This window comes from Pogona vitticeps, chromosome 3 (assembly GCF_051106095.1).
Source record: "Pogona vitticeps strain Pit_001003342236 chromosome 3, PviZW2.1, whole genome shotgun sequence".
In the NCBI taxonomy this organism is placed as follows: domain Eukaryota; kingdom Metazoa; phylum Chordata; class Lepidosauria; order Squamata; family Agamidae; genus Pogona; species Pogona vitticeps.
Window position 1 is genome coordinate 264,022,645 of NC_135785.1, and position 15,539 is coordinate 264,038,183.

The 15,539-nt window shown below is 48.7% G+C and overlaps 1 protein-coding gene across 3 annotated transcripts in view; it reads left to right on the top strand.

Annotated features, from left to right (window-relative positions):
* Positions 1-15,539, top strand: part of ARRB1 (arrestin beta 1) — a 114,755-nt gene that overhangs the window by 54,400 nt on the left and 44,816 nt on the right. For 2 of the 3 annotated variants that reach the window (XM_072993401.2, XM_072993402.2), the window contains exon 1: positions 10,231-11,082. The exons of the other annotated variant lie outside the window; for it this stretch is intronic. In XM_072993401.2, coding sequence (XP_072849502.2) covers positions 10,982-11,082 — 101 coding nt within the window. In that variant the 5' untranslated portion in view covers positions 10,231-10,981. Of the gene's footprint in view, positions 1-10,230; positions 11,083-15,539 lie in introns of those variants that run through there. 3 annotated transcript variants of the gene reach the window in all.

The following is a 15,539-nucleotide window of genomic DNA, read 5'->3' on the forward strand; positions in this document are numbered from 1 at the left end:
TTGCATTTAATGCACCAACTGGAGGAGGAGGAGGAGGAGGAGGAGGAGGAGGAGGAGGAAGCATCCCTGGAAGGTGGGGAGCAACACGGGATGCGACGGGGTGACCAGGTTCCCAAGTGGCACACCTGAGCATGTCTAAGTTTAGAAAACCTTCTAAAAGGCTTGGTCCCTGGAAAAGGGGGCACTTTCCTCCTTGAGAGGAGGGTTGGGAACACACGGGCCTAGCCTAAACAATTGAGATCCACCAAAGGATGATATGATTGTAAAAACAAATTAGAATATGCAGAAGTGGATAGACTAACAAAGAGATTGAAAGGACAAGAAAAATCAGTTTATTATTTAAATTGGAATTTATTCTATGAATGGTGGAAAACAAAAGTTTTGTAATAAATAGAAAAGTAAATGACTAATATGGAGAAGATCTTGCCGAAGAAATATTTTAGTAAACAAGATTGCTTATAGGCTTAGCTTTATAAAATGTGTTGTTTTTAGATATAGATACATACATATACTCCCGCCAACCTAGCGGTTCGAAAGCATGCAAATGCAAGTAGATAAATAGGGACCACCTCGGTGGGAAGGTAACAGCGTTCCGTGTCTAAGTCGCACTGGCCATGTGACCACGGAAGATTGTCTTCGGACAAACGCTGGCTCTATGGCTTGGAAACGGGGATGAGCACCGCCCCCTAGAGTCGAACACGACTGGATAAAAATTGTCAAGGGGAACCTTTACCTTTTTACATACATATACATATATAAGATGCTGTTTTTTTTCTATAGTTGTAAATTCTATGTTGGAAAAATTTTAAAAATTTTAAATAAAATTTTAAATAAAAAAGCAATAGGATAATGAGTTAGCATTACTCCCAAAGCATGGTCTGTAATGCGTTAGAGAAGTCAGCACTTTTTCTTCCATTCCTTTGGCCAGAATTGCACTTGCAATAATTTATTGCATGTACCATTACTTTTCTGTGTTTGAGGGGAGAGCGCACAAGCGGGAGTTCGGTTGCCGTGAACAAGGTGGTAGTGGAATCTCACACAATTGTGCGTGCAAGAGCACATGGGTAGGCACAACCATAAAGCCTCCACACAGACCCTTGTCAGGCGGCTGGCGGATTTAGTTTTAATGTGCCTGCTGTGTTGCCTTATTTGATTTGATTTATTTTATTCATTTAAAACGTGTCTATCTCGCCTTTCTTCTTAAAAAAGGACCCAAAGCAGCTTACATCATTCAAAGACGGTTTTTAAAACGAAAACCAAAAAGTATACAAATGCTAAAAAAGATCAAACAAAGGCCACAGTCAAAGCCTGGCGAACAGAAGGAACATCAAAACGCATTCAAAGCAGTAAACAAAGTCAAAGCTATGGCTTTTCCAGTAACGATGTATGCAAGTGAGAGCTGGACCATAAAGAAGGCTGACTGACGAAGAATTGATGCTTTTGAACTGTGGTGCTGGAGGAGGCTCTTGAGAGTCCCCTGGACTGCAAGGAGAACAAACCTATCCGTTCTGAAGGAAATCAAGCCTGAGTGCCCATTGGAAGGACGGATCCTGAAGCTGAGGCTCCAGTACTTTGGCCATCTCATGAGAAGAGAAGACTCCCTGGAAAAGACCCTGATGTTGGCAAAGTGTGAGGGCAAGAGGAGAAGGGGACGACAGAGGACGAGGTGTTGGACAGGGTCACCGAAGCTACTAACATGAATTTGGTACCAAACTCCAGGAGGCAGTGGAAGACAGGAGGGCCTGGTGTGCTCTGGTCCCTGGGGTCCAAATGTAGCGCTCACAAAAACCTTAGGTAGGTAGCCGAAGAATGGATGCTTTCGAATTGTGGTGCTGCAGGAGACTCTCGAGGGTCCCCTGGACTGCACGAAGAACAAACCTATCAATTCTAAAGGAAATCCACCCAGAGTGCTCACTGGAAGGACAGATCCTGAAGCTGAGGCTCTAATCCTTTGGCCATCTCATGAGAAGAGAAGACTCCCTGGAAAAGACCCTGATGTTGGGAAAGTGTGAAGGCAAGAGGAGAAGGGGATGACAGAGGATGAGATGGTTGGACAGGATTATCAAAGTGACCAACATGAATTTGACCCAATTCTGGGAGGCCGTGGAAGACAGGAAGACCTGGCGTGCTCTGGTCCATGGGGTCATGAAGACCCGGACAGGACTAAATGACTAAACAAACAAAAGGGGCTGCAGGTCTGGGTGTGGGGTGTCATGCAAGCCTTGGTCCCCATGCCTCTTGTTTTAGACACCCCTGGTCCGGCAGCTGGCATCAGTGGGTGGTGGGGTATTCTGCGCTGAGTCACTCGTCCCGGATGGCTCCGTGAAGCACGGCAAGTCTTGGGTTTTTAGATTTCTAGGTCATAATGAGCAACTTGCACTCCGCTTGCATGCCCTCTGATGAATATTAACGAGGCTTTTAGCAAGGGGTTGGGGAAATCTCGAAGGATTGAGATAACACAGGACTTGCCGGCAGCCATGCAGAGACAGGGAAGAGGGAGACTTTGAAGTTGGCCGCTGGAAGGGGGGGACCCTAGGTGTCTCATGGAGTGGGGGGGCCCAAAGGCAGAAGGTGGGTGGGGGGAACGAGCAAACACACCGAGCCTCCCCCGCTGTGCCGATGCCAGCTGATGCTCATGGTGGTTTTGCTGGTATCTGCTGCCAGGTTGCTTCTAACACCTGGTGACCATAATAAGGGTCTCTAGAGGATGGTTGTTGTGGGTTTTTCGGGCTCTTTGGACGTGTTCTGAAGGTTGTTCTTTCTAACGTTTCGCCAGTCTCTGTGGCCATGGGCATCTTCAGAGGACAGCACAGAACTGGAGGTTGTTCATGACTTTGTGTACCTTGGCTCAACCATCTCTGACACCCTCTCTCTAGATGTCGAGCTGGATAAACTCATTGGCAAAGCAGCTACCATGTTCTCTAGACTCACAAAGAAAGTATGGCTCAATAAGAAGCTGACGGCAGATATACCAAGATCCAGGTCTATAGAGCCTGTGTCCTGAGCACACTCCTATACTGCAGCGAGTCCTGGACCCTTTGTGCACGGCAGGAGAGGAAGCTGAACACCTTCCATATGCGTTGTCTCCGACACATTTTTGGTATCACCTGGCAGGACAAAGTTCCAAATTGAATAGTCCTAGAAGGAGCTGCAATTTTTAGCATGTATACATTACTGAAACAGCAATGTCTGCATTGGCTGGGGCATGTCATGAGAATGGCTGATGGTCGGATTCCAAAAGATCTCCTGGATGGAGAATGAGTGCAGGGAAATCGCCTCCGAGGGAGACCACAGCTGCGATACAAGGATATCTACAAGCGAGATCTGAAGGCCTTAGGAATAGACCTCAACAGATGGGAAACCCTGACATCTGATCGTTCAGCCTGGAGGCAGGTGTTGCATCACGGCCTCTCCCAATTTGAAGAGACCCTTGTCCAGCAGGCTGAAGCCGAGAGGCAGTCCCGAAAGCAGCAAAATCAAGGAGCTGGACAGATTGTATTTGTCTTCAGTGTAGAAGGGATGGTCACTCTCGAATTGGCCTTCTCAGCCACACTAGACGCTGTTTCAAGTCCTCCATTCAGAGCATGTGACCATTGTCTCTCGAGACAGAAGGATGCCTACACTAATAGATAAAGTTAAGAAGTCAAGACAAAAATTATAGATTTAAAAGAATAAATAGCACGTTGTTAAGATGCCAACGGACAAGCCGCCCCATGAGACAGGTAGACGGGCGATGGAATAGAGAAATATAATTGAGACTCCCGGTCTGAGACGCATGCTCCATGCAATCTCAGCTGGTCTCTTTTTCTGGAAGGCACCGTTTGGGATTTCAGCTCCCCACCCTTAGCTCTGATGCCGGGCTCCCCAACCTAATGAGCTGTGCCAGCTCCATTGTTGGGTCAACACAACAGCGCACACACGAAAAGCCTGCATGCTTGTTAGACAACAGACCTCCTCTTCTTCCAGAGAAAGGTTCCAGAAGCCTGGAGGGGTGGTGGAGCAGGAAGGAAGGGCCTCTTGGCGGCTGGGCAGGGGGAGACTGGGACCTGGAGTCCCCAGATCCCAGGCCAGTGCTGGGATCACTGCACCACACTACACCCAAGCGTTCCTCTCCCAGCTGGAGATCCCTGCTCCACTTTATAATCCCTGGCCTCCCCTCCGAACCAGAAGCAGCTCCTGAGCAGCCAGGTCCCTTGATTTTCGGGGGGGGGGGTGTCTTCACCTCACCCAAGTCAGCAGCGGGTCCGCACCGCAGGAGGCTTTTGTCTTCCTGCAGATTAGCATACGGGCGAGATTCCCTTAATTAGCTCCTGGGTGGGAAGAATACAGCTGTGGTCGTCATGACAACAGCTGGGTTTCAGCATCACCATCCCAACCGGTCCTTTTCAGGAGATCTCCCGGGTGAGGTCTTTCTGTCTCATCCTTTTCCCTTCTGAGCTGCTGCCGGGGGCGGTTGCACGTTTAGGGGTCAGGACTGGGGTTGGGTGGAGGATCTGGCTTCAGTAGAGATGTAAGCCTCATCAGTGCCTTGGGGTTTCTGTGGAGGTCGTGCTAATGATTTACTAAAGTCACTGCAATATTTATTGGGGGGGCTGGGGGTGGGGTGCAGAGCCGACAGGGAGCACCGCGATGAAAAATGCATGAGACCATAAATAAAACATGAGCCTTTTCCCCCCAGGAAAGAGAGATACTTTTATTTCATGCAGCAATTTGCAAAATTTCTGGGAACGAGAGACGGCTTTCAAGGTGATGGCTGTCGCCTCTAGTTTCCGTGGATCTGTAGTTTCAGGAAGTCCTTGGAATCTTTTGCTAGCTCTAGGACAATGGTTCCCATGGTTGGACCTCCAGATATTGGACTACAACTCCCAGAATCCTTGATAGTGGGCTTTGCTGTCCGGGGCTGCTGTGGAGCCTGAAACATCTGGAGGCGAGCTTCCCTGTGGTTGCCTCTCTCAGAGAATTCTACAGCGGTCACAAATTGCAGATCCGGAGATCCTGCAAGATGGAGCAGAAATGGTCCAAGCTAAAGCAGCATCAAAGTGCTATCCTTGCGCAGAGGAGATCCCCTGTGTTTTGACTGTGAGACTTTCTCCCACGTGATGGGCAGAGCTTGAGAGAGGAGCTATGGTGTTCTAGGCAGAGGACCACGGGTTCAGTTTAAAAAGGAGACTCCATAATCTGGAACAGGTCCAGAGGAGGAGAACCGTGATGGGAAAAGATCTTGAACCCAAGCCCTGCGAGGAAAGCTCGGGGGAGCTAAGTATATCTTTAGCACGGAAAACAAACGTCCTGAAATTGATAGGATAGTTCTCTTAGAATATTTGCAGGGCTGTCACGTGGAAGATGGAGCAAGCTTGTTTTCTGTGGCACCTGATCCAAAGTCGTGGGTTCAAATCCAGGGAAAGGAGATTTCGCCTAATCATTTGGAAGAGCCTCTGAACAGCGAGAGCCGCTTAAAAGTGGAATGGATCGCTTTGGAGGGATGGTGGGCTCTGCTTCATTGGAAGCTTTTTAGCGACAGGTGAGAGAGATGCCTTAGCTGTGGGTTTCGTGTTTTGGTAGGTGGTTGGACTTGATGACCCTTCGGTTCCCCTTCCAGGTCTAGCTACACATTACCCACCCCCCATAAGCTGGGTTACTGTATTCACTGGCCTCGGAAGGATGGAAACAGCTGGCTACTGGAGCCCAGCTTTTAACTCAGGTCATGAGTAGAGTCTTAACTGCAGTACTGCATTTTAACCCCTATACCACAAGGCTCCCTTAGATTTAGGCATCATGATATATGCCTTAGTAACACTGTGACTGGTCCAGTGTCAGCAGCTAGAAATGGTCCTTTTTTGGGGGGACTGCAAATCCCAGAATTCCTCAGCCAGTGTGGCCACCCGCTGGCAGGTCCAGGGTTCTTGAATCCGCACCCATTCCCACCTGGAAAGCCGTATTCCCATGTTCTGCTTGTAAGTATAAAATCTAGCAACATCTTTGGCCTTCTGAAATACTGCCTTTCAGCAGAAACTGCCAGGTGTCTAACCCACCTTATTTATGGGCTGCCATGAGGGGGAAAGCAGAGACATCACCTTGCCAACAAAGGTCCACATAGCCAAAGCTGTGGTTTTTCCAGGAGCGTTGTATGGAAGTGAGAGCTGGACCATCAAGACGGCTGACCGCCAAAGAATGGATGCTTTTGAATTGTGGTGCTGGAGGAGGATCTTGAGAGTCCCCTGGACTGCAAGGAGATCAAACCTATCAATTCTAAAGGAAATCAACCCTGAGTGCTCACTGGAAGGACAGATCCTGAAGCTGAGGCTGCAGTACTTTGGCCATCTCATGAGAAGAGAAGACTCCCTGGAAAAGACCCTGATGTTAGGAAAGTGTGAGGGCAAGAGGAGAAGAAGGGGACGACAGAGGACGAGGTGGCTGGACAGGGTCATAGAAGCGACCAACATGAATCTGACCAAACTCTGGGAGGCCATGGAAGACAGGAGGGACTGGCGTGCTCTGGTCCATGGGGTCACGAAGAGTCAGACATGACTTAGCAACTAAACAACAAGAACATGAGGGGAACCAGTTCTTAAGATACTGTACAAGTATAAGAAGGAGCTCTTCTCACATTGACATTTAGGTGTCTTCCTCCATTTGGTTGACCACATAACTTGGGCAGTTCTGGAGGATACCGTTTTATATATCTGGCTATATAGCAAAGATCTTAAGTGCAGAGGCTCTATTACATAAATGCAGAAATGCACTTCTTATAAGTTTCTTTCAGGCTGTGGTTCTATCATTTGCCTTTCAAAAATTTAAATAAACTGGATCTGGGTTATTTGAACAAACGCCTTATTCGTCTCTGTTCGTCCCCCGTTACATACCTTAAGATGCACGTTGTCTGAATGAAGTCAGGTGAGAAGTTGCTAGTGTCAGACTGTGGAGTAAGTGTCGCCCAGATCTTTTTACTCCTCGTTCGGGCGTTCTGAAAAAGCAGCGGTCTGTCCAACTGGCAGCAGCTTTCCTTTCTCGGGGGATATTGATGTCTTCGAAATGCTTTCCATTTGTTTTAAATACTGTTTCGCTCACAGTGCTCAGAAGCAAAGCTAATGCATCTTGGCCGCTTTCCAAGGCGATAATGACCCACCTGTACCTGGAGGGGCTCAAGACTGCTCGGAAGGAGTTACATCAGTGGCTCCCAACCTTGGGTAACCCCCCCCAAGTGTTCTTGGACTGCAACTCCCAGAAACTCCGGCCAGCCCGGTTGGTGGTGAAAGCTTCTGGGAATGACTGTCCAAGAACACTTTGGTGACCCAAGGTTGGGAAGCAGTGGAGCACATGGCGTGGAACACATTCCCGTGGGCACTTGGGGGTCCTGCTGATCTCAATGCCATTCCTGTTCTTTGCTCCTCTGTATTCCGGGCAGCTGAATGAGGGCTGTACCCTAGTTTTCTCAAGCCGGCATCGCTGGGTGCTCTCACCTCCAACGGACGGCAACCCTGTGACTTAAGGTCCTCAGAAAAGTCTCGCCATTAACCGCTCTGCTCAGCACTCATGCACCAAAAAGCAGGCTTAAGTCTGCAAGAGGACTGGGCATTTTGGCAATCATTCATTCATAAGGAATCGGCTGGAAGCGATTGGATGAGAACTCTGCCCTCTGGGTAGTAGAGTTTAGAAGAACTGCTTTGGTGGAAAATATCCACCAGAATTAATAGTGGAAGAATTCTGAAAGCAATGACAGCAATAATAACAATGACAATATTGGGAACGACATACTGTGCCGATATTTGACAGATACTTAGATTGTAGGTTAAAACTTGTTTCTGATCTATAATACCAGTCAATGTTTTTATAATTTTGATTGACGGTGTTTGGTGTTTTCGAATCATAACAACAACAGTAGCAGCCCCGATAATACATTTTGTACGTGTAGCAGAACGGAGCTGGAGTGAGGGTCTTCGTGTTATGTTCTTACTGTTTTTTTTGGTTTTTGTGTTTCTGATGAACCAAGGACTGCACAATAAAAAGGTTGCCTTAGTTTAAGGGATAACAAGACCTTTTAAAAAAATGTTTTTGCTGCAACATGATTGCAACTCCCTCCCCCCCAACGACATTGTTCTCATTGTATTTAGGATTTCTGTCTTCCTCTTTGCATCTGTGTGGTGATCTCTCTTTACGCAAGTATCATTTTGGTGTGTGAGAGGATTTGTGTGTTTGTGTCTCTGTTTGTGTGTGTGTCAGGGAGAGTGGCCTGCTCTATAGAGAAAACAAGCCAGCTGTCCTTCTTGGGAGGCATTGAGCTTAAAACCAAGGGAGGCCATAAAGAACTGCTAGAGATCTTAAAGGTCTAGGTCTCTGGCTATGGAGCCAGAGGTTGGGAGTTTGATTCCCGCAATATGCCTCCTTGCCAGGGGCTGGGCTGGATGATCCCTGAGGGTCCCTTCCAGCTCTGCAGTTCTAAGGTTATTATGGGACAAGCAGAAGACAGGTCCTTGGAGGTGGCTGATGGTGACTCCAGGTTCAGAAGCTTGGTGAATCAGCTGTAGGGGTTTTAAGCTTGTACTTTGTAAGAGTTATCCATGCGTTTTGCAACTAGGATACAACACCCTGGATTCAGAGAGACCCCGAAATCGGAATCACCACCAGGTGCTATTGATCTTTCCCCAAAATGGTGGGAGGTGGGCTCTGGTCGAGCCGCGACCTGATTTTCTGCGCTTTATGTTATGCTGTGTTATTTGTATCGTACGCTCTGCCTTGTCCAGAGCGTGAGGCAGGTTACGGCGTGAATTAAAGGAGCGTGCTCAAGGCACGGTTTCCTTATAGGATGACAACACAGTTGGATAAATTGTCACATTAAAAACAAGCACTGAATCCAAACGGCTTCAAGGCCATTAGAAGTGCAACGGGGAGAGGAGAAGAAAGAGGGGAGTCCCAAAAAGACCCTTCCCCTTCTAGGCAGCTTCTGTCACGGCCTCCGGGGTCCGTTCTGGAGGCAACCACGCCAGGGCTGTGAGGATGTGAAAGGACGTGGCCGGTGCCACGCTGAAAAGCCTCTCCGAGGCACCGCCGGAGGTGGAGCTGAGTTACTGGGTGTTGACCCCCCTAGGTTGGAAGACGTGCATTACGGATTGTGTGACCGGGCCCTGCCGAATGCCAGGGATGAACGGAGCCAAAGGGCTGGAGTCGGGCAAGCCCCCCTCAAGAGAAATGGGCTCAGCTCCTGGCTGAGCACATGCTTGACACGTTGAAGGTCGTTTGGGAGCGTGGGAAAACACTTTTTCCTGACGTTGCCTTCCAGAATCCCCCCCCCAAAAGAGGTTATGCCAGCGTTGACCCGCGAAGGGTTGCCGTGGGATAGCCCAAGCTGTGATGAATGTTTGGATCGACGCTCTGGTGTTTAAAGGATGGAAGTGACCAGGGGTCCTGCTGGCCTCAGGATTCTCAGAATTGTAGTCTGCCAACTTTTTGGTCAACAGCAGAAGGATGTAGGAAGCGACCTTATGCCCGCTCAACCTGTTGGTCCATCAACCCCATTTGGGCCTACTTTGGTGGTGCTGGTGGTTGGTGGCGGCTTGGGACCTTGGGCGCAGAAGGCACCCATTCCCATCCCCTGCGCCTTGAGCGGTCAGCCTGAAAATGCCGGGTGTCCCCCCCCTCCTCCTGTTTCACTTGGGAAAACAGAGCAGGTAGAAATGCAGAAGAGGAGAAGTCTAAGAGCTTTGGTGGCAGTGGTGATCGGGGTCTAGAGTCTGCAGGGCTCTGCGGTGTTGTGGTTAAAACCGCTGTACTGCAGCCCAAACTGAGCTCACGACCTGGGTTTCAATCCCAGGTAGCCGGTTCAAGGTTGACTCAGCCTTCTCTCCTTCCGAGGTCGGTGAAATGAGGACCCAGTTCGCTGTGTGTGTGTGTGTGTGTTTTATATGTAGCCTGCATAATTAACTTGTAAACCGCCCAGAGAGTGCTTGAAGCGCTATGGGGCGGTATATAAGCAGAACGCTTTGCTTTTTTGCTTTGCTTTAAACTGCAGTGAAGACTCTGCTCACAACCTGGGTTCGATCCCAATGAGCCCAGGTTACTGGTTTGTGGATAACTCAGCCTTCCATCCTTCTGAGGTGGGTAAACTGAGTACCCAGCTTGCCAGCAGAGGTGGGGTGGGGGGGCAATGTGTAGCCTGCATCATCCAATTGTAAACCGCCCTGGAGGTGCTTTTAAGTCCTGTGGGGAAGTATATAAGCAGCATATTTTGCTTTTTTTGGGGGGGGAGGGAGGGCCTGATTGGTTCAGTTGCCCTACTTTTCCCCGGCTTGCTTTTGGTGGGAGATCACAAAGAGGTCAGGGATGAAGAAGAGCCTCGGAAAGGGGGAGGAAAAGGAGCGTGGGCCTTTGCTGCCGGCGGAGAAGAGGCGAAGAAGGTGGCGGGTCCAGAGAAGTGGGGGAATCAGTTTAGGAAATTGGCAGACCCGGGTGAGTCGTGGGCGTGCCAGGACTGGTGTCCAGACATCCAACGAAGGGAGAAATCCAGAGGGAGATGCCTAAAAGGGGAGAGTCAGCAGGAGAAGGCAACCGGGAGCTGCCGAGATGTGGAATCCTTCTTCTTCTTTTTTAATTGGAAACAATCAGCTCCATCTTGGCAGTTTGTTTTTACGTTACTGGATGCAGCCAGGCAGCGTATAATAGCTGGGCTTCCTTTGTGCTGTTTTGAAGACTCAGGAAGCTCCTTAAATGCCTGTGTGCTGTTGGGGGGGGGGGGAGGCAGAGAGAGAGAGAGAGAAAGGGTTGCTTGCTTGTTGTGTTCCATTCTGTGGCCACAACGCTTTCCTGCAGAGGCAGAGTGCTCTTGCACTGGGGAGAAACCATCGTCCCCTGCATTCCTCTCACACATTTTCTGTGGATCTCAAGAGACGCTCCTGGGATCAAGTAAAGGAGACCCTCCCTTCTCTGTCTCATTTCTTGCTCGGCCTCGCCTTGCTGAGCTGGGTCCCCAAGCCCCCCCCCAATCTGCATGAATGGGGTGCAGGGAGATTTGACCGAAAAGCGCCCCGGCTCTCTCCGAGATATTGATGGAGCCTTCAGGAACACGATTATGGACGACGTAACGAAGCGGTAAGAGGTTGCGCGGCGGTGAGATCAGGCGGTGCAGCTGTCCGAACCAAATTGGAGAAGACAATTCCCAGGGTGTGCGAAACTATAGCGCTCCAGAGGAAATATTCTTTTCAGTGTTGTGGGTTTTAACTCCTTCACAGAACACGCGGTCTGGCTTTCCTGTGGCCCCGTCGCTTGTGAAGCCTATTTTGGGAAGGAGGTATCCCTCAGTTTTGCTGGAGGGACCGCCCGAGTCTTAAGAAGGACAATCCGCTCGGCTCAACTTAACAAGTACTTGTATTGTGCTCCAGCATCGCAGGGGTCTATTGGACAGTGCCTGTTGCACCACGGATATTACAGGCCCTATAACAGGTTCTTATCCCATGCTGTGTTAGGAAAAAAAAACTTTTAAGGCTTTTTGGGTCTTTTTCTCAGTTAAAGTCAGTACTGTACCTTGCTTGAATGAAATCGCTTATTCATTCAACTCGATGAACATGTGTATTGTGGTTTCTTTTTAAAAAGTGCTTTAAGAGCATCACTCCCCCATTTCAAAATTATTTTTTTTCTTATTAGCATGTTTTTAATTGAAATATGTTTCCACCCCTGCCTGAAATGGAGTTGTTTTTGCTTTTTAAAAAGAGAGCAGTAAACTAGAGGAAATTGATGTAAAATTCAGACAAGACTGTGGTTCTGTCATTTCGGAAGCCCTCAGGCCCAGTGATAAGAAGTTATTCTGTTCGGAGGGGATGTGTCAGTCCCACTTAATTGATCAGATTTGCAGCCCGGCTCTCCTTGGGACCTGGTATTATGAGGTGCTTTGATACTGGCTTTAGTCAGGAATGCCGCCTAGAGTGGTCCAGATAGGCCGCCTAGAGTGGTCCGGTGGTCCAGATAGGAGGGGTATAAATCAAATAAATAAATAAATGAACAAACAAACAAATGCTTCTGCTCATGTTTGACTAGTGCACCAGCCGTGTCTGCTTCTGATGTATACTTGCTTAGCCATACTCCTCCATGCATTAATTATATCATAACTGGACTACTGTAATGTGCTCTGCGTGGGGCTACCCTTGAAGACCACTTCGGAGCTCAGACTAGCACAGAAGGCTTCCGCTAGAATTTTCACCAGGGCAAAATGCTGGGACAGTGTGACCTCTTTCCTGTTATCTCCTGTACCAACTTTTAGTTCTGATTTCAGAGAGCAGTTTCAGGTGCTAGTTATCTCTTTTAAAGTCTTTTACGGCAGTGGTCCCCAACCTTGGGCATCCAGATGTTCTTGGACTTCAACTCCCAGAAATCCTGGCCAGCAGAGGTGGTGGTGAAGGCTTCTGGGAGTTGTAGTCCAAGAACATCTGGAGGCCCAAGGTTGGGGACCACTGTTTTATGGGTTGAAGCCTGATGACTCGAAAGGCCATTTCCTCCCATGTAATCCTGCCAATTTGTAAATTTCACCTGTTGCATCCCTCTGGGGAGGGAGTATGCCATTTCATTCAGAGGCTTCATCATGAGCAACAAAGTGAGAGGCTTGCTTAGCAAAACCACTTTACATGTGGAACTCCCTGCCACAAGAGCTTAAGTCTTGTTCCTATCAATTTTTTCCTGGTGGCAAGATAAGTTTTTTATTTAAGGCAAACTTTTAACTCTTGTTTAATTTTATTGTTGACTGCTAGTTTTAGGCTTTCATGACTGTGTTTTTACTAGGTATTTTAAATAACTCCCTTTATTAAGCAGGAGAAAAGTGGAGCGCAGGAGTTGGCAAATCTATGAATCAGTGCTGAAGAAATCACTCATGTACCTGCAAAGCTTAAGGACCTTGTCAGAAGTCTGGCTTTATCTGTCAAGCCCTTTGGCAGTGAAGCAGATGGACTATCTCGTGGTGGCACTCGGAAATTACTAAATACCTTGTTTCCCCGAAAATAAGACCTAACCTGAAAATAAGGCCTAGTCTGATTTTTCAGGATGCTCGTCATAGAAGCCCTAACCCAAAAAATAAGCCCTAGTGAAGTGAAACCCCGCCCTCCGCCCTTGTGCAGCTACCAGAAGATGACATGACTATATTTGAATAAATGTAGATCATTGTACATAAAAATAAAACATGCCCTGAAAATAGGCCCTGATGCATTTTTGGAGCAAAAATTAATATAAGATCCTGTCATATTTTGGGGGAAACATGGTAGCTCCTTTGTAGTTGCTCGGCTGGTACCTGTCAGATTTTTCTTAAGGTGCAAAATAAGGAAACATATGCTTCCAAGCTTGCAAAGGTGAATATCTTGAGTATTTCTCTTGCATCTTCTTGCACGACTACTTTTGCTGTATATTTTCATCTGGTTTTTTTTTTCCCCCCTGTGGCTTAATTTGCTCGGGCATGAATCATTCTTTCCTCATCCCCCCCATTTCTGTTCTGCCCTTCCACCGCAAAGGTATTGTCTGAGGTGGCCACCAGCATCATTAAAAACAGCATGAAAGAGCAAAACTTCAAAGGACTTGTCGCTGGTTGTTTTTCACCTGGGGCGGCCGCTTTAAGTGAAGGTTGATTTTACCGAAAGCAAGAGAGAAAGCATTGTTTTTAGTACAGTAATTTTTAGAACGGCAGCTGCTGGTCTTTTTGAAAAGATTTGCCTGTTTATGACAAGGCGGTGGAATGAGGTCAGGGGCTGTCTGCATTTTCACTTCCTTTGGCACCGTCCGAATTTGCCTCTCTGCGTAGGTACAGCATCTCTGCTGTCAGTGGTCTGTAATGTACTCCCCAGGTTTTTAATCTGGAGAGCATCCATGCCAGGACCAAGCCTATTTCTGCTGTAGCCAGATGTGATAGAGAAATGGTTGCCCCCCTCGTCTTATCCGTTGGTTGTTTGTCATGATGGGAGCCATGAGAAAGACACCTCCAGTCTGCCTACCAAGGCACCGAATGATCTCTTGATTTGTATTCTCGAAGGCTTTCACAGCCAGGATTTGATAGTTGTGGGTTTTTTGGGCTCTTTGTCCGTGTTCTGAAGGTTGTTCTTCCTGACGTTTCGCCAGTCTCTGTGGCTGGCATCTTCAGAGGACAGCACTCTGTGCTCTGGTGTAGTTGGCTTGGGAGTGGAGTATTTATAGCTGTGGGATCAGCTTTTGTCCTTTTCAGGAGATGGGTGAGCCTGAAAAACCACAACAACGATCTCTTGATTGTCTTGACAGTCAATAACGAGGACCAGTCCTACCGTTAGATCGAGTGAGGCAGCTGCCACGAACTTGTTGATCATCACTCTTCCAGGGTCTTGGCTGTGTCCCTGCAAGAGTTTGCACGCAAACTCCCAAGTTCCTGCATGGGTCTAGGATCTTGGCCGGTTCCTTGTCCGGGCACCTCAGCTTCCAAGTTGTCACATCCTTCCCCACTGAAGCATCCGATGGGCTCAGAAGCTTTGCAGCCCCCTTAGCCAGCCAGGGCCAGAATTGTGTTGGAACGGTGCAGAATACACCATTGCCATGCACAGCCTTCCCGACTGTTGGTTGTATATTCAGATAGGTTCAGATCACACACCTGGGCTCACGACAAATGGCAGAAGGGGGCGGGAATGCAAAAACCCCTTTGCATAGCTCCCCTTACACAAGTGGCATTTCGTGAGAAGGCTGCAGCCCAGGTAAATAGGGGTCGTCGTTTTTTCTCTGTGCTATTCGTGGAGCGCATGTGGGAGCGCTGGAAGGCCTGTTTTTTTACCCCTGGCTGCTCAAATGGGATGGAATGGATCCTCACGAAGCCAGAGCAGCATCAGGCACGGGTGTGAGACAACATCTCTGATCCCGCGTCAGGATCTTACCCCTGGAAGCTGCAGGACCTATGCCATCTTTTGAGATCTGCAAAACTCCACAGGATGTCAGATGTTAACCACCCCCTCTCCTGAATCCTGGGAAGGACAGGAGCCATGGGAACTTCACATCTGGGCTAGCCACCAAGGCGCCGAAGAGTCTCTTCCGCCTCTTGCGAGTCCGTCACTCCATGGACTTTCCCTTGAGACTGACCCGTAGCCTTCAAGAGGTCCAGCTTGCGGCAGCCAGAGACTGGGGGAGGGGGGGGAGAGAGCTGGCGCGGGCACGTTTCAACACAGATTTCCAGTTCCGGTCCTCCTGGTCTGCTTGCCTGTTAATGCCCCGGGTTCAGGTTCAAGGTCTTGATGCTTACCTGGAAAGCCCTCCACAATTTGGGACCGTGTTTGCCTGCCAGTGCAACTTCTTCCGAAGTCATCAACCCACTCCGCCAGAATCATCCCAGGCCGTTCTCTTCCAGGTGGCTACTCCGAGGGAAGTCAAGACATCTGTAACAAACAGGGCCTTCTTCGTGGTGGCCCCGACACTTTGAAAACAGTTCCCGGGCAAATCTGCGCACCTGGCCCCCTCCCTCTGCTGTTTGGAGAAGCCTTTAAGATCCCCCTACCTGGTTTTATATCTGATTTTATATATGCCTCATGCTCTGCCTTATCGGACAACTGGCATTAAGCCTC